Source organism: Mustela erminea, chromosome 2, assembly GCF_009829155.1.
Source record: "Mustela erminea isolate mMusErm1 chromosome 2, mMusErm1.Pri, whole genome shotgun sequence".
Taxonomy (NCBI): domain Eukaryota; kingdom Metazoa; phylum Chordata; class Mammalia; order Carnivora; family Mustelidae; genus Mustela; species Mustela erminea.
In genome coordinates, this window is record NC_045615.1 from 46,051,390 (window position 1) to 46,076,703 (window position 25,314).

Sequence of the window (25,314 nt, forward strand, 5' to 3'; positions counted from 1 at the left end):
GTGAAAGCATAAAAAACATTGGACAAGGATTATGTAAAAGCCAGGTTTGAGCTGGATTCTGGGCTTCACTCTGCCTTATCTAGCTGTTTGACCTGAAGCAAGCCCTTTAATCTCTAGACCTCAATTTCCTCAACCATAAAATATAAAGGCATTGGATTAGATGATCTCTGAGATGGCTTCCAGCCCTCATGATCTTTGAATTTAGTCTATCCCTTAATATCTTGCTTTCCTTAAGTTTTCCAAAAACCATATATTGATCTTCCAGTAGTAATTCGTTTTGACTCTAACAAGAAATCCTTTTGTTTGTTTTTCTTTGTTAAGGAATCTTCCTCCTCAATGAATACATCCAACAAAATGAATTTTAAAACTTTTCCTTCATCACCTCCTAAACCTGGAGATATCTTTGAGGTTGAACTGGCTAAAAATGATAACAGCTTGGGGATAAGTGTCACGGTACTGTTTGACAAGGTTTTCAAATGTTTTCTCTTCTCCATTTCCAGCAACCTATTGTATGCCAACTTATTTATTTTGCTTCTGAAGGGAAACATGTCAAATAATTTCCCAAATTACAAATTGAAATTTTATCTTAAAACTTTTTTAAAAAGCTGTGTGCTAGTGACTTTTCCTGTGTTTTAAAAGAAATTAGACAAATCCTACTTACTTAAACTACATAGATTTCATAATGCTTAATCTGAACACAAGACTAAGAAAATATAAAATTAATAAGTATGTTTTACATACATTTGACACTTCTACATGAACATCGGGTAACGCATTTTAACCTACATCATAAATTCTAATGTGTATTTACATGCCCTTTCTCCCCATAATATATCCTAATTGTAAACATGACTAGTATATTAAAATTAGAGGTTCCCAAGGAACATACGTACTTTTATAGTCTTTAAATATAAGCATAGGCTACTTGATGAAAATACTTTAGAATTCTAGTCTATTAATTCTAAATTGTTTATTTATTTATCTTTATGACATTTAAAGGATATTGTTAGTTAAGAAAAGCCATTTCAAAACATGATAGAAATAGCACTATTAACATATCTAAGTCAAAAAGAAAACCTAATTTTCAAGCACTTTTAAAAATATTGTAACTCTTTACCTCTTGCCCTTGACTTCTTTAGAATTTTATTATCTTCCTGTTGTGAAGGGAACTAAAACCTGTGCATTCACAAGAAATGAGAATCTACTCATTAAGTCTCATTTACAGTGTAACAACACTAACCTATCAAAGCCTTTTAAAATTTAAAAAAAAAAAGTTCCTTGACTTATAGATTTGCAAGTTGCAGTTTACCAAAAATGATCTGAAGTAAATTACTCTATATGCTGTTTTTTTCTGACAGTCATGTTCTTATACTAATTTTGCATAGATGGATTTTGCTTTCTGCTTGCTCATAATGCATGATAGAGACTTACAAAGGGAGAGCAATTCATATACTCAAGACCCAGCATGTTGTTTTCTGAGTAAAGAGTTTTTCTAAAGAGTAACTGCTTTACATTTGGAAAACCTGGCTAGAAATATTCTTGGGTTTTGAATTAATTGCATGTGCTGATGTGCTGATGCTTTGGCTGAGGAACTGAATGCTTTCTAGGTCTCAGATTTGAAAGATGGAGTGTGAAATTATCCATATGACAAAATGTTATTTTATTTGTCTTTTTCCACTTAGGGAGGTGTGAATACCAGTGTCAGACATGGTGGCATTTATGTGAAAGCTGTTATTCCCAAGGGAGCAGCTGAGTCCGATGGTAGAATTCACAAAGGTAGAGTGTCTGTGTGTGTACAGGAATTATACATAGGATTATCACTTCAACAAATAAGTAAGAAATTAGAAAGTTGATAGAGACTTCAAATATTCATAATATAAAATAAAAACATGTGCAATTATTTTAAGACTTAAGTGTTAAAAAACTCCCTGATGTCATTCTAAAAACTCTTCTTTTCAGCCTATTCTCTAGTATCAGAAAATATCTTGACAGTGTTTTATTTTGTGTTTTGTACTTTTGAAGAAGCAAATTGCCAGAAAATGGGAAAGGAATAGTGCCTTTGTAAAAACACTGATGTCTACATTTTTAATAAAAACTAACTAGGTTAGTTTCTTCCAATCTCTCTACATTTTTAGTCGGTTTATCTTTTTCCATGATTTAAATTGATTCTATAATACATACAATAATATCTTGTTCAAAATTGTATTTAAGATTAGTCATAGAATTTGGAAAGTAGATATGTATTAAAGAGACTGTGACTTGAGTTTATCCAGAATTTCTCAGTCTCTCCTCAAATAAATTAATATAAAACAATAGCACAAGATATTAAAAAGCATATAGAATCTTTATCTTATAATTGCTTTTTTCAAAATTACCTCTTAATTTATAGGTGATCGTGTCCTTGCCGTCAATGGAGTTAGTCTGGAAGGAGCTACCCACAAGCAGGCTGTGGAAACGCTGAGAAATACCGGACAAGTAATAATAGCTCATTATACCAACCTTCTAAGATATGTTAGAAGCACATAATAATGTGTGAATAATATCTGTCTCGTTTATGTCTCCAAATTTGTTAGTCAAGAAACCAAGCCTGATTCCTGTAAATGTTCTGGTATTTTCTTTTCCTTCAAATTGGGAAGCAAGTATTATGACAGATTTTTCTAGCCCTATTATTACCAGATATGACAGGAGAAATGGTGGGGATTGCATATTTAAAATTTTTTGTAAACATCTACAAATACCTAGTGATCTTCATTTCTAGTCATTTTTCAGCCAAAGGCTAAATTTTTTTTCTGAAGTTTACCAAATTATTTTTAATGGTCTGTATATTATAGTGGTAATTTTATTCTAGTGCCCAAATTTTCTGTAACATGTTTATGTTCATTCTAGAAGACAAATTTTTTTTTTTTTAAAGAAAAAGCGAGAGAAGGGCAGAGGGAAAGAGAAAAAAAAAAACCTTGATTTTGAAATTTTCAATCCCTTGCTTTGTTTCTTCATTTTTTTTCTTCCTCTACCTATATTTTGGTGGACTGAGTAGTTACCATACATGATTTTATACCAACAACTATATCAAAAAAAAATTATCTACTTTCTTATAATTCTTCTTAGTTAATGAAGTGCTATTCCATTTGTCCAGGTGGTTCACCTGTTATTAGAAAAGGGGCAGTCTCCAGCATCCAAAGAACGTGTCCCCCTGTCCCCACAGTGTACCCTTCCAGATCCAGATGCCCAAGGTCAAGCCCCAGAAAAAACGAAGAAAATGACTCATATCAAAGACTACAGCTTTGTCACTGAAGGTCAGGCCTTGAGAGACTGTCATCTCACCTTTAACTTCTTACTGACTTACTCAAAATTTAATTTTTATATATTGGATCATAATTCATGGCTGAGTTTTCTCTAATTACTCTTGTCAACTGTAAATAATCTGATGGAGCACTATAGCAATTTTTTTTAAGACACCTATGTGCACCTCTTAGAGTTTGAAAGACGTTGGTTAATGAAGTCATACATAAGACAAATTATGGCCACCTAATAGTGCTTTCAATAGTGTAAAATTCAAATGAAATTTTCAAAGGGAAAAAATAAATACAGATAATTGCCGAGAATGGCTTTAAATCCATATGAAACCTTGACTCTTAACATTTTCTATATTTTGCTTTAATTTTATGAATCTGTCAAGCTAACCCTAGGCAGGAATTCACCTCATAGTAGCCAGATAGTGGTCTTTCTTAAAAATTTTGCAAGCCCCTTGGACATAACACTGCTTGGTAGGAAAATAAGAAAATTAAGAATGATGTAGCCTTTCATAAGGCTAAAAGTGTTCATAATACAAAAGTACCCTTTATTCTGAGATTCCATTTATCTCATTTTTAGGGGCATAGATGTCCTTTACTTTATAAATGATGGTAGTGGTATATAGTCATTGTTGTCTTTTATTTTAAATCCTTTGATTGCCAAATGTTAGTACCTCTGAATTAGTTACAAATATAAGGAGAAAAATTAGCCCAACCTGTATTATTTTATCTCATTATGAAAAGAAAATTAGCATACTCACTTTATCTTACTACCTGGTATTCTTTATTTTTTCCATCACTCCTTCTTTAAATGTGTTTTTTCATTCTTTCCTGGTTATTATTCTTTCAGCTTATTTTGTTGATGAGAATTTCTTCAAAATGCTCTTGCAGCTTACTAGAGTAAAGTATGCCTCGCTAAAACATTAGAATATCCACTTACTTTCCTCTACCCTTCTCTAACATTTGTTTTGCTCTTCTTACTATCTCTCTCCCATTATATACCCAAATTTTCCTCATTCCTCTCCTTTCCCAGATTTTTCTCTTTTTTTTATGTTATTCTACAGTCTTTTAAAATACATGGGATTGAAACATGATTTTATTTTCAGAACCTTAATATCAAAACCCTCTCCTGTTCAAGTAGCTTAGTTCATGCAGCTTAGTTTATTAAGTTTTCTTAACAAAAAAGAGTGTGAGGTAGGATTTGAATATAGAATAAAAGCACAGTAAGTGCCTATAAAGCTGTAAATTTTCTGAGAAAATGGGCTTTTTTAAGATGTGTCTTAAAGTATATTTGTTTGTATATTAATATGTTCATCTCAAGATAGCATGTTAAGAATATTTAAGTTTTTTGTATCTTTTTTTTTTCCTCTCCAGAGAATACGTTTGAAGTAAAATTGTTTAAAAATAGCTCAGGTCTAGGATTCAGTTTTTCTCGAGAAGACAGTCTGATTCCTGAACAAATGAATGCCAGCATAGTAAGGGTTAAAAAGCTCTTTCCTGGACAGCCAGCAGCAGAAAGTGGAAAAATTGATGTGGGAGATGTTATCTTGAAAGTGAATGGAGCCTCTTTGAAAGGACTGTCGCAGCAGGTGAGCCTCCAGATGTTAAATGTAGCACTTCTAATAATGAGATGGATTGGCCTTTCATAATGATTTCATAATTTTGGCTGAACTGTATCTTTGTTTGTCATTCATGGTACCCCTAGGAAGTCATATCTGCTCTCAGGGGTACATCCCCAGAAGTATCCTTGCTGCTCTGTAGACCTTCACCTGGTGTGCTACCGGAAATTGACCCTGCTCTTTTGGTGAGACCTGTGAAAAGTCTGTATTTTTATAGAATAGCAGTTGAGTGGTTAATTCAGCTACAGTGGTTTCATCATTGATTGATGGCTCCTGGGTTTCGTCCTACCTTATTCTTTAGCTAGAAGTCATGAAGCCTCTGAGTGCATTCTGCATTTGTAATATCAAGTAATTCAGTTCACTTTCCTTTCTCTCCTTTCCACTTCTGGAATTCTAGAATTGTAGGAGTTTGTTTTCTAAGCATAATTAGGAAAAGATACAAAATAATGGTTACAAAACCCTTTTGTCCGCGGCGCCTGAGTGGCTCAGTGGGTTAAAGCCTCTGCCTTCTGCGCAGGTCATGATCTCAGGGTCCTGGGATCGAGCCCCGCATCGGGCTCTCTGCTCAGCGAGGAGCCTGCTTCCTCTTCTCTCTCTGCCTGCTTCTCTGCCTACTTGTGATCTCCGTCTGTCAAATAAATAAACAAAATCTTTTAAAAAAAAAAAATCAAAACCCTTTTGTTCATTTCTTCATTGAACCAAACTGGAAAGCATAATTCTCATTCTGAGCTAGTTTAGATAAAAATGAAAATTATTTAATCATTTCTGCCTTTAGGGTCGCCTGGGTGGCTCAGTCAGTTAAGCATCTGCCTTCGGCTCAGGTCATGATCCCAGGGTCCTGGGATTGAGCCCCGCATCGGGTTCTCTGCTAAGCAGGAGGCCTGCTTCTCCCTCTCCCACTCCCCCTTCTTGTATTCTCTCTCTATGTCTCTCTCTGTCAAATAAGTGAATAAAATCTTAAAAAAAAAAAAAAAAGAATTTATGCCCTTATTTTTAATTCCAGAAATTATAGAGTAAGCAATATGTTTGTCTATTTCCCTTTCTTATGTCAAGGAAACAGTTAAAGGATCCAAAATCTATTCTGATCGTTATTTATAAATTACATGCTGATAGGTAGGAATCCATACTTAGATGAATAATAATACAACTGAAGAAAGACAGATTTTTGTCCTGTCTACTTAAAAGAGTATTCCATTAATAATAAACATGACTCCTGGATATGAAAGGCAGGAATGTCTAGCCCCAGAAATCTTGGCTTTTATATCAGAGAGGTGGGTAGTGTTAGGACATTACTAGGAAAGCATCATTTCTGAAGGTGTATTTTAAACAGCATTTTATGAGAATTTCATTGATTTTGGCACCAGATAAGAACTGAGTGGAACTCTCTTAATGAGTGTACAAATTGATACAACCCTTCCAGAAAGCAATCTGGAAATATTAACAAGGCCTTTAAGAACATCCTATGTGCTGATTATTAAAGAGACAATTGCAAGGAGGGGCATCTGGGTGGCTCAGCTGAGCAGCTACCTTGGGCTCATGTCATGATCCCAGGGTCCTGGGATCCAGCCCCATGTCAGGCTTCCTGCCTAGCAGGAAGCCTAGCAGGAAGCCTGATTCTTCCTCTCTTTCCTGCTTGTGCTCTCTGTTGCTATCTCTGTCTCTCTCTCTCTCTCTCAAATAAATAAATAAAATCTTTTTAAAAATGGAAAATTATAAGAAAATAACGAGAAACTGGGGTGGAGATGTACATACAAAGAATCTCTGGATTTCTGTTAATAGTAAAAAGTTAGCAACAATTCCGTATAAAATAATTCTGAAATAAATGTAAGGCATAGCCACTGTGGGATCATTACACAGTTTTATGCAGTTTTTTTCAAAGCATGTGTAAGGACTTCAGAAAGCACTCATGATAGAAACCTAAATTTGAAAGTAATTTACAGGGGTGCCTGGCTATTTCAGTCAGTGGAGCATGTAACCCTTGACCTCAGGGTCCTGAGTTTGAGCCCCACGTTAGATAGAGAGAGTACTTAAAAATAAAATCCTAAAAAAAAAAAGGATACAAATTATAAAATATAGTATAAATCATGTAATATTAAGAGTTGTTTTTTTTTTTTTTTAAGATTTTGTTTATTTATTTGACAGAGAGAGAGAGGTCACAAGTAGGCAGAGAGTCAGGCACAGAGAGTGAAGGGGAAGCAGGCTCCCCACCAAGCAGAGAGCCCGATGTGGGCTTCGATCTCAGGACTCTGAGATCATGACCTGAGCCAAAAGCAGAGGCTTAACCCACTGAGCCATGCAGGCGCCCAACAGTTATTTTTATATATGATATTTATATATGGTTTTGCTCTCCTATGAGCATAAATTACCTTTATTATCAAAATATAAGTGAATATTTTAATAGAAAGTGCTGTTCAACATGTTCCTTTTCATATAAGTGTTCATTTCTTTTTAAGATTTTGTTTTTTAAAGATTTTATTTGTCAGAGAGAAAGAGCAAGAGATCAGGCACAAGCAGAGAGAACAGTAGACAGAGACAGAAGCAGGCTCCCTATTGAGCGAGCACCCCCCCCACCCCGCCACCCAATGCAGAACCCGATCCCAGAACCCTGGGATCATGACCTGAGCTGAAGGCAGCCACTAAACTGACTGAGCCACCCAGGCATCTCCTTTTTAAGATTTTATTTATTTATTTGGGTGAGAGAGAGCGTGCATGGGCAGAGGGAGGGGCAAAAGCAGACTCCCCTCTGGGTCCAGGAGCCCAACTCAGATCTCTGTTCCTGGATCCCCAGATCACAACCTGAGCCGAAGTCAGATGCTTAACTGACTGAGCCACCTAGGCGCCCCTCAATTAAGTGTTCTGACGTTAAGATAAGTCATCAAACTCTTTCTTTTTCACTGTGTGCATCACAGACGCCACTGCACTCTCCAGCACAAGTGCTCCCAAACAACACGAAAGATTCTTCTCAACCAGCATGTGTGGAGCAGGGCACCAGCTCAGATGAAAATGAGATATACGACACAAGCAAGAAATCATGCACATCCCCATCCAGAAGAGACAGTTATAGTGACAGTAGTGGGAGCGGAGAAGAGGACTTGGTGAAAGCTCCAGCCAAAATACCGAATATGAGCTGGAGTTCATCTTTGCATCAGACTCTTAACAACATGGTATCCCAGGCACAAAGTCAACATGAAGCATCTAAAAGTCAAGAAGATACCATTTGTACCATGTTTTACTACCCTCAGAAAACACCCAATAAACCAGAAGACGAGGACAGGTATTGTCAATATTATGGGTCACACTCAGAGCAACTGGTTATTGTGAGTAATGGGAGCAGCAACCTGCATTTCTCTAAGGATGAAATACGTCTGTGTGGCAGATGATGACTGTATTAGGTATCTAGTTACTGTGCCTGATGGTGTTAGTTAGCAAACCAATAAGCTCTTTAGCCTTTTAACCTGAGACTTGCTGATCTCTTGAGCATATATCTCAAAATCGGGAAAGTTGTTTGCATTTCATCATCATTCATATTACTTAAAGAGAAGAGACCTATTTAGATAGTGATGGACAGGAGAGTAGGGAATACAAATATAAACAGAAGTGGTTGGGAGGGAAGAGACATTGAGTTTAAGAAGGTCGGATATAAAACTGCGGAAGGTGGGGAAAGATGATTAAAAGAACAAAGGCAAGAAGATAGACTACATTTATACCTCTAACAGTTACTCACACATTTTATTGTTTGGCTACATCTTTGTGTATATATCCCATTGCAACCATATTTATTGAAGTTCTTAGGTGTTTGGGGGTTTTTTCCCCACTGTATCATCAAAAATAACTACCGAAATGAGACTTGCATTCTTTTCTTATTTATTTTTTTTCCTTATTCTGCTGAAACACACATTGGGCTTCTGATAACATTAGCTTCAGCCTTGAATTAACAAGTAGGAATCAAAAATATATTTACTTGACCTGTCTTAGTAATTTATGCAGCTTAAAGAGCTTCATAATACCCAGACAGAGAATAAAAATTGGTAATGTTAGCATATAACAAATATAAAATAAATTCATAGTCCAGAGGCAGGCAAAAATCCAGAGTCAGGATCACAACCAAATGCAGCCATGAATATTTGTTAAGCATATTCTGTGTGTGGCACAAACTTACTATATTAGATTGAAATGTATTTGAAAATAGTCTTGCTTCTTTGTGTAGCAATCCTCCTTCCCCTCTACCATCGGACATGACTCTTGGACGAAGCTATCAACCCCAAGCAGAATCTGCTTGCACTAATTCAATGGATAAATATCATATATATCACATTTCTGAACCAGCTAGACAAGAAAATTTGACATCTCTGAAAAATGACTTGGAAAACCACTTTGAAGACTTTGAGCTGGTGAGTTGTTTCCTCTGTATTAAGGAAATTCTATATTTTCTCAAGTAAGGATTAAATGAAATACATGTAGAGCACCTAAAATAGTGTCTATTTCCCAAATTCTGATGAGTTGCCTATTTAATTTTTAATCAACTTTGAATGTAATTTTTTTCTTATCCACACTTTTGTGTGTGCCCAAATGGAATCCTTTACATTGCACTAATAGCCCTAGGACTTCTAACCCTTACATTCAGTTTGGAAGCCAAATTTCCAAGAATAATATCCTTTACATTGATTGAAATCAGCCTTTTTCAATATTGTTTTTATTATCCAAGTAATAAATATTTGTTATAGGAAAATTAAAAAACAAAGAAAAAATGATTAAAATCACTGGTAATCTCACCACCTAAAAATCATAAATATTTTGGAATTAATCTCTCCAGATACTTGGTTTGCGTGCGTGTGTGTGTGTGCATGTGTGACATCTATATCTTCAGTTTCATCTTCAGCAGTAGGAAATAATCTTTTCTCAGAGAGAAGAAAATCTTTGAATGATTTCCTTTAGAAAAGCTATAAGCGGGGGCGCCTGGGTGGCTCAGTGGGTTAAAGCCTCTGCCTTCAGCTCTGGTCACGATTGATGTGGGATCGAGCCCCACATCAGGCTCTCTGCTCAGCAGGGAGCCTGCTTCCTCCTCTCTCTCTGCCTGCTTCTCTGCCTGCTTGTGATCTCCGTCTGTCAAATAAATAAATAAAATCTTTAAAAAAAAAAAAAAAAAGAAAAGAAAAGCTATAAGCAACCTTCATATCTTATTCAAAATCTTTTTTTAGAGATTTTTTTAAATTATTTTTTATTTTAAAAAATTTATTTTAAATTTTTTTTTAATTATTTATGCAATTAAATGAAGCTGTAATATTTAGTCACCCAAAGGCTTCATGTTTTTACAAGAAAACCTTTTCTTTTATGACACTTGGTATCTATCTTGACTGTTTAGGAATATATGAAGAATTTTTCTGAACCTTCCACGGAAAATGTGTTCTTTGATCATCAAAGTATAACCACTAATGAATATGAGTCCTTGTTATCCTGAAAATACAAAAATTGAAGCATGAGGAGGTTTTGTCTCCACTGTCTTTAGACAAATACATAGTACTGTACCTAAACCCAACTTTAAATGGGGATACATTCTATCTAGAATCAGATAGACCTAGCTTCTTCACTGGGTTAAGCTCAGTAACCTTTTAAAGTTTACTTTAAACTCTGTGTTGAGGGGCGCCTGGGTGGCTCAGTGGGTTAAGCCGCTGCCTTCGGCTCAGGTCATGATCTCAGGGTCCTGGGATCGAGCCCCACGTGAGGCTCTCTGCTCAGCAGGGAGCCTGCTTCCTCCTCTCTCTCTGCCTGTCTCTCTGCCTACTTGTGATCTCTCTCTGTCAAATAAATAAATAAAATCTTAAAAAAAAAAATGTGTTAAACTCTGTGTTGATGGGCAAAAATAGACAACCTGAAGAGTCACTGTTTTCTTTCCTTAGGAAGTAGAACTCCTCATTACCCTAATTAAATCAGAAAAAGGAAGCCTGGGTTTTACAGTAACCAAAGGCAATCAGAGTATTGGTTGTTATGTTCATGATGTCATTCAAGATCCAGCCAAAAGTGACGGAAGGCTCAGACCTGGGGACCGGCTTATAAAGGTGAGACGTTACCAGAATGGATTTGTACAGATATAGCCAAAAACTAAGCCAAGGCTGGAGAAGGAAGAATAAGAGGGTTGAGTTCATGTAACACTCCATTTATTGTTTGGTTTATACTTCCCATCTCCACTTCTTAATGATAAAGCCTTATATAGTTAACAGTTTCTTACAGTTGAATGTAAGAATACTTACAGTTCCTTTTTAATTAGGAAGGAATGTTTACAGTTCCTTTTTAATTAGGAAGTCCCTCTAATCTCAGTTAAAGCATTAAATAAGCTATCTTGGGTATCAGGGACAGAAAGTTTCTTAAACTACTATGAGGATAAATTTCCTATATTTGCAAAATAATGATGCATTTGTATTTTACATTATTACTTTGCGTGTAATTATTTGATCATTGTATTTATGATTTCCACAATAAAGGGAATTCGCCATAAATTGGAGACCACTCTCTTACTGACTAATATAGGTAAGAGATTACTATATGTCCATAGCAACTTCTAATCCTGTTTTGCCTATTTCTCATTTTTGTAGGTTAATGATACGGATGTTACAAACATGACTCACACAGATGCAGTGAATCTGCTCCGAGCAGCACCCAAGACAGTCAGATTAGTTCTAGGACGAGTTCTGGAATTACCCAGGATGCCAGTGCTGCCTCATTTGCTCCCTGACATCACATTAACATGCAACAAGGAGGAGTTGGGTAATGCACATTCAAGCTTTGTGTGGGGTGATTTTCTTGGCTAGGTTAAAATAGTACTCTTAAGACTAAGGAAACCAATATTTTCTATTCCCTGAAGGTTTTTCCTTATCTGGAGGTCATGACAGCCTTCATCAAGTGATATATATTAGTGATATTAACCCGAGGTCAGTTGCAGCCATTGAGGGTAACCTCCAGCTGTTGGACATCATCCACTATGTGAATGGAGTCAGCACACAAGGAATGACCTTGGAAGAAGCTAATAGAGCGTTAGAAATGTCACTTCCTTCAGTGGTGCTAAAAGCAACAAGGTACTCTGCAATTACTTGTGGGTTTTGTGTGTTTGCACAAGTGCCAGGCTGTTAATTACACTTGGGCTATTTTAAAAAGCTACTCCTAAATTAGTAACTCACAGCTAAACTGGCAAGAATTAATAAAGTTAGAACAGACTTTTTTTTTTTTAACATTTTTTATTTATTTAAGTAATCTCTACACCTGACTTGGGGCTCGAACTCACAACCCCAAGATCAAGAGTCACATGCCCTTCCAACTGAACCATCCAGGCACCCCCAGAATAGATTTGCCGATAGGAGATTCCAAGAGCACGTTTGGTTACGTGTTTGCAGTTGCTAAGAGGGTGGTTACCATTGTCGTCAGGATGTTTTCAGTTGTAAGTAAACAGGAAAAATACAACTCAACTTGGTTTAAACAGTAAAGGGTTTATATGATTTTTTTAAAAGTCCAAAGATGAGCTGGTTGTTAGGTAAAATTTGATCCGGGCTCTGGTTCCATTTTTTGCTGTTTTAAGTTATTCTTCCTTTTCTGTGTTTCCTTCATGATTGTTAAATGTCTGTGTCAGTTTCATGTCTCATACCTATATACTGCACTATCCAGAACAATCTTCTGACAAGTCTCCCCAGTAACTATGATAAAGCAAGGACTGTCTGCTGATTGCCATAGACCTAAATGCTGGTCCCTGAACTGAGGCAAAGAGACTGATTGGCTTAGACCAGTCCTGGCCCATTCCTGGAGCTGCGGCAAAGTCAGTCCTACCCAAACCTCATGTCTACAACCATTGGGGTATAGAATTATCACTTTCACTACACCTCATAACAATTTCACATTATAAAAAGTGCTAATAGGCACTTTTCTTTCACTTAATAATAGAAATAAATTAGAAAAAAAAGTATGTATTCATTTCAAACTCCTACAAATATAGTGGCTTAAATGATAGAAGTTTATTATCTTAATTGTTCTAGAAGCAGAAATACAAAGTGGGTTTCACTGGGCGAAAATCAAGTTGCTGTCAGGGCCGCATTCCCTCTGTAGTCTCTAGAAGAAAATCCATTTTCTTGCCTTTTCTACCTTCTAGAGATTCCCTGTATCCCTTGGATCATGGCTTTCTTCCATCTTCAAAGCAAACAGTCACAGCACTCTACTTCTGTTGTCACATCTCTTTCTCTGACTCTGCCTTTCCTTCTTATTTCACTTATAAGGACCTCTATGATCACACTGGGCCCACCCAAATTGTACAAGATAATCTCCCCACCTTTGATCCTTAATGTACATCTGCAAAATCCCTTCTACTGTTATGTAAGGTAACATATTCACAGGTTTGGAGGTTTAGAATGTAGACCTCTTTGTGGGACTGTTATTCTGCCTACCACAATGTATATACAACCAGGCTTTCCGGATTACAGATTTATGTTACATTTTTATCTGTGATACATGGTGAGTTTTACATAGTATGTCTTTCAATATACAAGAACTATAATTAAATCATGTGATCATAAACATTTGTCCCTTCTCAAACTTTACATTAGACTGTGTACTTTAATTCTTTAAATGTAATCCCTTATCTCATTCCCTCCTATATTTCTAAAAATTTGATTGGCTTGCATTTATTTTCATAGATGTAGCTAAATGTTAATTAGTGGAGGAAGAAAGTGTTCAAACAACCTGGAAAATATTTTTGTGAAAATTAGCATCTCCTCTAACCATAGATCTAGCCGAATTTTTTGGCTTCAAAATCCATCGAGTACCCTTTACCCCAGCCCTAAAATCACTTTCTTTTGCTTTTCTGCTTTTATCTTCACTGTAGTCACTACAGTTACAGTGGTGCTAGCCACAATTACTTTCCCCTTCTTTCTTCGTCCAGCTTTCTCCACTACTGTATACATATCTGTCCTCTTGAGAGTCCAAGGGGTAGCTATAATGGAGGGATAGAGATTTGTCTGTGTGTCACGAACGGTACAGGGTCTGTCGTCTTACCTGACTTGCAAGCTAATAAACCACCCAGTTACTGTTTCTTGGGTGCTGGTAGAAGGTATGAAACTCCTGGGATCAGAGACAAAATTTTTTTTTTTTTTTTAATTTATTTGACAGACAGAGATCACAAGTAGGCCGAGAGGCAGGCAGAGAGAGAGGAAGGGAAGTAGGCTCCCTGCTCAGCAGAGAGCCCGATGTGGGGCTCGATCCCAGGACCCTGGGATCATGACCTGAGCTGAAGGCAGAGGCTTTAACCCACTGAGCCACCCAGGTGCCCCGAGACAAAGTATTTTTTGAGTAACCACCATGAGCAGCATGGGCGTGGTATCAGTGTCAATTCCACACACCTTCTAATCTCCCGAATATGGCACATGTGGGCCCAGTGGATTCCTGAACATGTAGTGGGTCGTATCATTGAATACCACGAGGAGAAGAGAGAACCTGCCCCTTTATGTCACCGTGTAAGAAAACCTGCTTTTTATTTGGAGAGAGAGGCTGCCTCATACCTTAAGCTTTCTCACTACAAACACAGCCTTGAGAGTTGGCCCAGATAAAAAGCAGTCAGGGCCTTGCACTCCTAGGGTTCCCAGGAAGAACATACAGAACCCAAATTGCTTCTCCCAGCACTGTATACTTTAGGCAGACTCTCTTTTCTCTCAAGTACTAGCAATGAGAAGATAGCATACTAGTCCTCTGCTTCCAAGGTGCTGTCTTTTTGACAGATTTTCACATTGGGTGGTACTATCCTTCTTACGATCCTTTGGACATATATATTCTGTCTAGGTTTCACTTTAAATAATTTTTTTAAAAACACGTATCAAGGGCCTCAGATATATGAAACATAATGATCAATACTATAATTCCTAAGTTATCTTTGAACTATCGCCTGAGTATAGTGAACTATAATTAGATCAGAATATTACAAATGTTTTAACGAGAGGGGAAATGTGGTAATATGTTAAACTGAGACCTAGAAAAAGATCATGTAAAGAAGTGATTCTTAATCTTTTTTCAGTCAAGAATATCTCTCTCCAGCTTTGCGCAGTGGCAGTATCGTAGCCAATGAGGTTTATCCGAGGCGCGATTATTGCTAAAAGAATATCTCTCTCCAGAGAATACGTAAATATAAATTGATAGAGATTTTGTCGGCAGTTTCAGGGGTGCCCAGTCCTCCCTCTGAAGCCCATCTAAAATAAAATTCCTGGGGGTGCTTGGGTGGCTCAGTGGGTTGGGCCTCTGTTTTCAGCTCAGTTCATGATCCCAGGGTCCTGGGATCAAGCCCCACATTGGACTCTCTGCTCCACGGAGAGCCTGCTTCCTCCTCTCTCTCTGCCTGCCTCTCGGCCTACTTGTGATCTGTCAAATAAATAAATAATATTTTTTTTTTTAAATAAATAAATAAATAAATAAATAAAATTCCTGAAGCTCAATAGTTAGCAGATGGTTCAAAGAGTATTTAAATAAATATATTAATCTGGAATTGCCTTTTCTTTCTTTCTTTTTTTTTTAATAACACAGAGATGGTCATCCAGTAGTCCCAAGTTCTAAGAGGTCTGCCTTTTCAACTCAGTCAACAAAAGCCAATGGTAAGGATACATTTGTTTTATGACACAAGTAGTTATGCAAAGATAAATTTTTTTTTTCCCAAAAGCAAGTTTGAAGACTATCACTACAATGTTTTTATTGCCCTTCCAGAGTAGAGTTTTTTCAGGATCTCTCTAAGTGCAAAAAATTACATTTAAATAAAAACATTGAAATAGTAGAGCAGCATGGACCATGGGATTTAGGGCCAAAATAGACCTGAATTTATAAGTTCTATGTGACCTTCATGAGTTACTTGATCCCTATCTAAGCCTCTATTTCCTATCAGTAAAATAAGAATATTAATAGTAGCTATCTTATAAGTTTATAATGAAGGATAAATAGGATAATAATACGTGAAATGCTTATCATAATAATTGTCGCATAATAATTTATTCAGACAATTATTGAATCTCTTCATTGTGCCAGGTGTTGGTGTGGACACTGTGAATAAGGCAACAAATATACAAAGTATCTGCCTTACATTTTAGCATAATAATAGAAATTGTAGTGTTAGTAATTGTGGCAGTCACTAACATAAATTTAATGCTTACCCTGGACTAAGCATTCTTTTAATTGCTTTAGTCCTCACAACAACTCTGTGAGAATAGTGTTACTATAGTCCTCCATTAATAAAAGGGGAAACTGGGACAGAGAAGTCTGACAACTCGCCCAAGCTCACAGAGTTAATAAATAAAATAAGAAGTAAATAGTAATAATAAGTAAATAATAAGTAATAATAAGTAAAGCCAGAATTTAAACCTGGGGTGTCTGATTCCTTGCTCTCCTTTACATAATTGGGCTCAGTAAGTGTAGCTTTTAAATGCTAGTGTTAATATAATAATAAGAATGATAGACACAGGGGAATGTGAAATTAATGTATTTGAAATGTGAATTCAGTACTTCATACAGAAGTAAACTTTTAGGTTATCAGGCAGTAGTATCTAAATACCAAAAGGATCTCACTACTGCAGTTCTGATTTATCTGCTAAATACTATAAGTACAACTCTTCGCCTCCTGGTCTGTTATCTTGAATGCCTTAGGGATCCTTACTACTCTCTATTAGTTCCAGTTCACATTAGAGTCGTACTACCTCATAGAAAAGTCAGGAGAGCATTTCCTAGCAAGCTCTGGGTCATCTGTAACTAAAGAGAGCTGTGCCCTGCCACCCCCCTCCTTGTAGAAATTACCCAGTGATTTGTCTTTATGGGATTCTCTGATTTGACTTCCACAGAACTGATTTCTTTATGAGTTCTGAAAATCATATAGTTATCAATAATAGGAACCCTCTTGTAGTGATGAGAATATAAATGGTATAGCCATTTTATAAAACAGACAATTTCTTAAAAATTTAAACATGGGCCTCCCATATGACCCAGCCATTCCACTCCTCTCTTTGTTTACTCAAGAGAAAAGAAAGCATATATCCAGACCCAGAAAACTGTCCATGAATGTTTTAGCAGCTTCCTTGGTAAAAATCAAAATCACAAACCACTCAAATGTCCAAAAACTATTGAATGAATGAATGAACCAATATATCCAAACAACAGTATACTTTGTATACTACCTAGTAATAAAAATGGCCTGTTGAGACATATAGAAACACAATCAAAATAACCTCAAAATAAGACCCTGGAATGAAAGAAACCAGACAGAAAAGAGTTGATACTATATTATTCCATTTATTCAAAATTATAGAAAATGCAAATTATAGTGACAAAGCAGATTAATAGTTGCTTGGAGACAAAGAAGGTGAGGGGCAGTTAGGGGAACAGGAGGGAGAGATTGCAAATAATAAACTGTTGTGTTTTGTACTATTCCGGGGTGATTTTTTGAACCAGTAGTCTATTATTGGTGCATTCTTTCAGTATTTTTCCTGGAAGTTTAATAATGTATTGTATCTCCTGGAAATGATAATAAAATGCATTCTGAGCTCTTCATAACATCATCCACATGATTATAGAAATTTATCCCTACAAGTTTCATGTCAACCTTCATCTTTCTAGGTGAATTTTTTCTTTCCTTTTTTTTTTTTTTTTTTTTTTAAGATTCATTTATTCATTTGACTGAGTGCACACACAAGTCGGGGCAGGGACAGAGGGAGAGATTCTCAAGCTGAGTCCCCACTGAGCGCAGAGCCCCACACTGAGCTTGACCTCACCACCCATGAGATCATGAGCTGAGCCAAAATCACCAGTCTGCCACTTAACCCACTGAGCCACCCACATGCCCCTCTAGGTAGAATTACTTTCAGGTCATTCTCAAATAGACGTCCTTGAATAAAGTTATTTGTATTTTTTTCTTTTCTATTTTTTTTCCTTTTTAACTTTTCCAAACTCTACTATATCTTTCAGAAAATCTCTTAAAAATATAATTTAATGAAGCAAATGATTTTTAAATATGACTTTTTAACTGTAAGAAAAATCATTTCATTTTAGTGTATGTATTGAATCTTCGTGCTAATGGCTAAGAGTTAAAATTAACATTTGGCTTAGACATACGTTAAAAGTTCTAGTTAGTTGTATCTATAACTTACGTTACTGTATTAAATTGATTGCCTTTATGAAATGATATACATGGCTTGCTACCTTCCCTTAAGTAGTAAAGTGAGCATATGTCACATAACAATGTGTTATGTCTCCCATTCAGTCGGGATAATTTATATTCAGTGTCTCAAAGTAAAACTATTCAGCCCAAACTGAGCATCGTGCAAACTATAGTATTTTCTTTCAAGAAATTAGCTTTTTCCTTGGGATAAACCCTTTTGTAATTTTTGATACCTTGTAGTTGGTTTTAAATCACTTTGTATTATGACCTCTTCTGATACACTAATAAAAATAAGAATATGCACAGAAGGGTACCTGGGTGGCTCAGTGGGTTAAGCCTCTGCCTTCGGCTCAGGTCATGATCTCAGGGTCCTGGGATCGAGTCCCGCATCGGGCTCTCTGCTCGGCGGGGAGCCTGCTCCCTCCTCTCTCTCTGCCTGCCTCTCTGCCTACTGTGACCTCTCTCTGTGTCAAATAAATAAATAAAATCTTTTTTAAAAAAAATAAGAATATGCACAGAAATGTGGGTTTTCTTTCACTTCTTTGATGTCCCGCTTGTGGTTCCAGCTGGCTCTTCCCTGACTTTCTGCGTTGTCCCTTCCAGGTCATCACCCTGTGGAGTCTTGCTGCAAACCTGTCCTCACTCCTAGTAATTCATTCTCCAAGGTAAGGAAAAGGCTGCCTTCTCTGTGTCATACTTCCTTAGCTATGTAACAAACTTGTTTGTCTCGAACCAAACTGATTTCACATTTGAATATTTGTCTTTTTTAGATACATGTTGTGAAAGTTGGAATCTATTTTAGTGAGTTCATGGCCTTGCTAAAGAAAGCACACAGTGAAAAGCCCCCACACAAGTAACCCTCCAATATTTGGCACATGTTTAGGTCTTGTATAAGCTAATTACTTGTACGGATAGCTTTAGCGCTGGGATTTTTTTTTTATTAATGTGCACAATTCTTTTGGTTGTGTCTTACTCCCCAGGAGAGAAGAACATAATTAAGAGCAGAACTGATCCTTTGGGTTAATGTTGACCAGCAGTGACTCTCAAATGACAGTTCTATACTGCTAGTACAGATGGCACTGACAGAAGATATAGGCTTATTTGCTTTTTAAAAGACATGGGAAATGCTTTACTGCATAATCAATGTAAGAACTTAATTATTTAAGATTAGTGCAGAAAAATCTGGAGGTGGTTTAACAAAACTGCTTTAATACGTAACTAAATTCCACTTCGAGCTTTTTCTTTAAGGCCTTACATATGCCCATTTGTTTGGTTAGCATTTCTTTTTAAGATTTTCTTCTGGCATGTAATGTACATTCTAAAATGATCCCAGCTGGGTCTTCATTTTGTGGAATTGTTTAATCCCACACACATCCCATACAGTCTGTTCTGAACCCCACTATCTGAAAGTCTTTCCCTGTAAGATCCAGAGCTGAGGCATTGGTCCCCTAGGAATCTGAAAATCCTATCATCTCACCAAGACTTCTGGGTAAGAGCTGGATTTAGTATAGTATAGAAGGTCAAAATTCTATGTCTTTGAGAAGAATCAATGAAACAAGATGGGATTGGGAGGGAGACAAACCATAAGTGACTCTTAATCTCACAAAACAAACTGAGGGTTGCTGGGGGGAGGGGGGTTGGGAGAAGGGGGGTGGGGTTATGGACATTGGGGAGGGTATGTGCTTTGGTGAGTGCTGTGAAGTGTGTAAACCTGGCGATTCACAGACCTGTACCCCTGGGGATAAAAATATATGTTTATAAAAAACTAAAAATTTAAAAAAAAAAATTCTATGTCTTTCAGCTCACTGGTCTAGCAAATCCTGAAAAGATATTGTAGTAGAAGAATTATTAGGCAGAAATGATTGGGACACAAAAATAATTGAGATAGAGCAACACGCACTATTCTCTGTTGTTCGAAAGGTCTGCAATTACACACAACTGGACCACCTGAATTTTCGTGCATTTCTAGTGTTAGTCATGCTGTATGATGTTCATTTTCTTTTTAATTATCAGCATGTTCTTGAAAGGGATGGGGAGAATTTCTGTTTAAATTATATAAAACCCTTAAAAACTAGGACCTTTGTTATTCATGGTTGCAAACATTTTTTGTTGGCGTTCAAATATTCCAGGAAGTTGTTCAAACAATGTTCTGTCCTAATATCTGTACTATGAATTTCTCATAATGATTAAAGTTTCACAATCCAGTAAAATTTGACATTATATAAACAGTAGTTATAAAAAAACAATCCTGTTGCATCTACCATATCTACTTTTGTCTTGATGAAAAGAGCAAGATTTTCAGAGCAAACCATCTTTTATTTATGTATATTTATTTTAATTTATTCTAGTCATTAATGATGCATTTTTGCTCAAATCAGTTTTCTTTCAATAGGCCATGTACCATGAAGTGTTCGCAATTTACCATGGAATTAGAAAGTTATGTTCTATTCAATAAATATAGTTATGCACCCATTGTTACTTTTCTTAAATTGAGATGAGATTTAGACTAGATTTGAAAGTCTTTACACCCAGCAGTTGACCAGAATGCTAACCTAGAGTCTGTCCAAGTCACAGCTTCACTAATACTTAAAAGACGATTTTTGTTAAGATTTTATTTATTTATTTGACAGAAAGAGAGATCACAAGTGGACAGAGAAGCAGGCAGAGAGTTGGGGGGAAGCAGGCTCCCCACCGAGCAAAGAGCCCGATGCAGGGCTTGACCCCAGGACCCTGAGATCATGACCCAAGCCAAAGGCAGAGGCCTAACCCACTGAGCCACCCAGGCGCCCCTAAAAGACAATTTTTTTCCCTTTCTCTCAACTTCTAAGTTTAGTGATCCTATAAAACTTTCCTAAAAAGTTATATGAAAGATAAGTCCCATAAAATATGTCTTAAAAAAAAGATTTCTGCAGTCAAACAGATTTAGGAAATACTACGTAATAAAGTTTTCTTTGGCAACTCAAAATTTGGAATAGTAAACATTGTGAGAATTCTTGGCATAAAAATAATGATTTCATGTAATGTGTAATCTGTTTCCAGAGATTTTCGGTGATGGATAGTCCCATCCTCTTTGTACATTCCATTGTACCAATGTTTCCTAGAAACACTGACCTATGATGGGTAGATAAAAAATGGATTTTATACTAAGAAAGAGGGAGAGAAGGACATGGTGGTAATCTACAGTCCCTCCCTAATCCTGGAAATTAGTAAAATATAAACTAATGATTTGCTCTGGTTTCATACCTTAGGTTAATGGGGAAGAAATAACTGAAGTTTTGTACCCTGAAGGAAAATGCTCTACTTACCAAATGAAGGGATCCACAAACTTGATTCTCTCCAAAGGTAGTTTTCCACATCAATCATTCAGTTACTCTAAATGCCCTAATAATTCAGGTAATAAAGAAATATTAGCTATTGGGAATACATGCTTCTGTAGTGTAAAAAGGAAGGACTGTTGTTCAAAGAAATAAAAGAACAATGTAAAATTATTGTTAGTGGCATTACTATACAAAGGTCCTGTACTCATTCTCATCTATAATATTAAAAAAATTTTTTTTCAAGATTTTTATTTATTTATTTATTTGATAGACAGAGATCACAAGTAGGCAGAAGGCAGACAGAGAGAGAGGGGAAAGCAGGCTCCCCGCTGAGCAGAGAGCCCGATGTGGGGCTCTATCCCAGGACCCTGAGATCATGACCTGAGCCGAAGGCAGAGGCCTAAACCACTGAGCCACCCAGGCACCCCTTAAAAATATTTTTAAATGTTAGAAAAGACTGCTGTTTTTGTTTGATAGTGTTACTTATATTCTTTGAAACAGCAATTCACCTAATAATTTAGAAAATGTTTCTTGAGTATGTTTGGGCTGCTCTCTTATATCCTTAATCTTTGTAAATTTTATTTCTTTTTTTTTTAAGAGAGAGCATGTGCGCAAGAGCACACATGGCAGTGGGAGGGGGTGGGCAGAGAGAGAGGGAGTGAGAGAATCTTAAGCAGGCTCTACCCCCAACACAGTATGGGACGTTGTGGCTCCATCTCATGACCCCGAAATCTTGACCTGAGCCAACAACCAAGAGTTGGATCCTTAACCATCTGACCCATCCAGGCGCTCTTGTATATCCTTAATCTTTGTAACATAACTTCTTTAGTTGAGTTTCTTTCATAAATTAATAATTTGGGATTAATTTAGGAAAATAAGCATTAGGTTATTGCTTCACAGACATAGATTTTGATTTATTCTTTTTAAGTTGTATTTGTGTGGTCTTTCGTCATGGCAGCCAGAGTCATGCTGGGACTAGAAATGACTAGATTCCACAAGTGTAAACTGCTTTTCCTGTCCTGGCTGCTTTTCAAAGGCGAGGCTTAAAATCCAAAAGACGTACTATCCTTGATTTGACACAGTGTCTATTTCTCATGTCAGTATTTTTATAATAAAATCTCTTATGAATTCCTGTTTTCCAAGAATCTAATGTACCAGAAGATGATATCTATGATGATCCTCAAGAAGCTGAAGTCATTCAGTCTCTGCTGGATGTTGTGGATGAGGAAGCCCAAAATCTTTTAAACCAAAATAATGCAGCAGGAGACGCCTGTATTCCAGGTAAATGAACCAGAGGGAAGAAGTTGGTATACTAAGGAACACAAAAAGGCCTCTGGGGAGCATTTTAATTCTTTTTGGCCCATTTATTTCTCTCCCAGGTTCGTTGAAAACCAATGGGAAGTTATCTGAAGAGAGAGCAGAAGACACAGACTGTGACGGTTCACCGTTACCTGAAGATTTTACGGAGGTAAGGATAATACCTAGATAAATACTCTAGGATGCTGTATCTTGTTAGAATTATGTATCTCCCTATTGAAAGCTTGCTTTCTCTGCTGAGGCCTTCCTTCTGCCTCCCCCGCCTCCACCATTTCCGATTTCCCAGCACTGCTCACCCCCTGCCCTGACCCTGGCATTCACAGGTTTATATTTATCTGTCTTGTTCCCGTAGACATTTGAGTTTGCAGCCTGTGGTCGTATGCTTGGACTGCCATCGCAAAATACCACCGACTGGGTGGCTTAACGTACAGAAATTCATTTCTCACAATTTTGGAGACTGGAAGTCCAAGATCAGTGTGCCAGCAGGGTTGGTTTCTGATGAGACCTCTCTCTTTGGCTTGCAGATGGCCAGCTTTTCATTATGTCCTCACATGGCCTCTGTGTTTGTGCACTCCTGGTATTTCTTCCTTTTCTTACAAGGGCACTAGTCCTGTTGGATTGGTGCCCCATCCTTATGACCTCATTCAGCCTTAATTACCGCCATAAAGACCCTATCTCCAAACATTGTCACATTGGGAGTAAGGCTTCAACCTCTCAATTCTGGGGGAATCACAATTCAGACCATAACAAAGTCTTTGCTTTAACCAGTTATAAAATATGTGATTAAGTAAAATTTCATTCACAATAGTTAAAAACAAAACAAAACAAAAAAAAACTATAAGCATAAATTCAAACCAAAATGTGTAAGACCTATATTACAAAGACTTTAAAGCTCTGCAAAGAAGCAAAAGAAATATTAAATATTTCTATTCATTTTACCTAAAGCTTAAATTCTCCCTAGATTTACCCATAAATTAAATACTGTCCCATAAAAATCTTTCAACTTTTTTTTTAATGAGAAGCAGAGTGTAAAAAAGTAAAAAAAAAAGTAAGAAATTAAAAAAACAAATTCAAGAAAGGAGGAAACATAGTACTGAGATAAAATTATATTAAATTTCACTTGGAAGAAATCAGGATGTAAAACTATCCAGTACAAATCTAAAAATTAAGGTTCAGGGGCATAAGGGTGGCTCATGCAATTTAAGGTCTGCCTTCAGCTCGGGTCATGAATTCAGGGTCCTAAGATTAAGGCCCTGCATTTTGAGCTCCCTGCCCAGTGAGGAGTCTGCTTCTCCCTTTCCCTTTGTTCCTCCCTACCATGAGAGAACTCATGCTCTCTCTCAAATAAATAAAGCTTTAGTTAATTAATTACTTAATTAACATTCATATCATATAGTTGCTCTACCACCAAAGTATGATTAGATCCCACAAATTTGCACCTTGAGAATTCAAGATGTTTAAGACCAAACATTTTGGGTCAGTCCATCCTTAAAATTAATAAATTGACACTTGAATATATGAAACTTCTGCTTCAGAAGAGATTTTAACTAAGAGTAAGCAAAACAAAGAAAGTAAAAAAACAAATTCAAGAAAGGAAAAAACAAAGTCCTGAGATAAAAACATGAAGTTTCATTTGTACCAAACTCTAAATGTGTTAAAATCACTGTGGAATTTATATTCATAAGCAGACAAATTCAAAAAAGACAAATATGACTAACCTCCATAGCTGCAAGGAAGACTAAGCCAATATTCTGGAAGAGTTTTCTGTTTCATCTTATATTTCTAGAATAGTGCCTGTATTGGAGTAATTTTAGGTTTCTTTTCTTTTTTTTTTTTTTTTTTAAGATTTTATTTATTTATTTGACAGAGAGAGAGAGATCACAAGCAGGCAGAGAGGCAGGCAGAGAGAGGTGGTGGGGGGAGCAATCTCCATGCTGAGCAGAGAGTCTGATGAGGGGCTCAATCCCAGGACTCTGAGATCATGACCCGAGCCAAAGGCAAAGGCTTTAACCCACTGAGCCACCCTAATTTTAAGTTTCTTACAACTTCTGAAAATATTCAGTTTTTCATAAGTGCATCTCTTCGGGATCACTGTAAAAAAATTGCAGATTATTTACTGTATCAGTTTTTTTTTTAAAAGATTTATTTATTTATTTGACAGAGAGATCACAAGTAGGCAGAGAGGCAGACAGAGAGAGAGAGAAGCAGGCTCCCTGCTGAGCAGAGGGCCTGATGGGGGGTGCTCCATCCCAAGACCGAGATCATGACCTGAGCCGAAGGCAGAAGCTTTAACCCACTGAGCCAGCCAGGTGCCTCAACTGCATCAGTTCTTTTTTTTTTTTTTTCTTTTTTAGATTTTGTTTATTTATTTGACAGACAGAGATCACAAGTAGGCAGAGAGGCAGGCAGAGAGAGAGAGGGAAGCGGGCTACCTGAACAGAGAGCCCATAGCAGGGCTCGATCCCAGGACTCTGGGATCATGACCTGAGCCAAAGGCAGAGGCTTTAACCCACTGAGCCACCCAGGCGCCCCAACTGCATCAGTTCTTAACAGTGTATTCTACAATGCTGGAAGCTTTGTGGTTGTTTGTTTGTTTGTTTTAGCTTTTATTATTG

General features: G+C 36.8%; 1 protein-coding gene and 1 pseudogene across 10 annotated transcripts in view; both read left to right on the forward strand.

Annotated features, from left to right (window-relative positions):
- PTPN13 (protein tyrosine phosphatase non-receptor type 13) overlaps positions 1–25,314 on the forward strand; it is a 213,244-nt gene that overhangs the window by 167,454 nt on the left and 20,476 nt on the right. For 4 of the 10 annotated variants that reach the window (XM_032332798.1, XM_032332801.1, XM_032332807.1 and 1 more), the window contains 16 exons: positions 322–468; positions 1,683–1,776; positions 2,390–2,475; positions 3,134–3,293; positions 4,665–4,879; positions 4,996–5,094; positions 7,819–8,183; positions 9,117–9,300; positions 10,807–10,965; positions 11,500–11,671; positions 11,769–11,979; positions 15,455–15,522; positions 18,669–18,730; positions 21,314–21,458; positions 22,526–22,663; positions 22,762–22,850. In XM_032332798.1, coding sequence (XP_032188689.1) covers positions 322–468; positions 1,683–1,776; positions 2,390–2,475; positions 3,134–3,293; positions 4,665–4,879; positions 4,996–5,094; positions 7,819–8,183; positions 9,117–9,300; positions 10,807–10,965; positions 11,500–11,671; positions 11,769–11,979; positions 15,455–15,522; positions 18,669–18,730; positions 21,314–21,458; positions 22,526–22,663; positions 22,762–22,850 — 2,394 coding nt within the window. The remainder of the gene's footprint in view (positions 1–321; positions 469–1,682; positions 1,777–2,389; positions 2,476–3,133; positions 3,294–4,664; positions 4,880–4,995; positions 5,095–7,818; positions 8,184–9,116; positions 9,301–10,806; positions 10,966–11,499; positions 11,672–11,768; positions 11,980–15,454; positions 15,523–18,668; positions 18,731–21,313; positions 21,459–22,525; positions 22,664–22,761; positions 22,851–25,314) is intronic. The other 6 variants (XM_032332802.1, XM_032332803.1, XM_032332808.1 and 3 more) reach the window with 4 other exon arrangements.
- LOC116585361 lies at positions 14,970–15,088 on the forward strand (annotated as a pseudogene).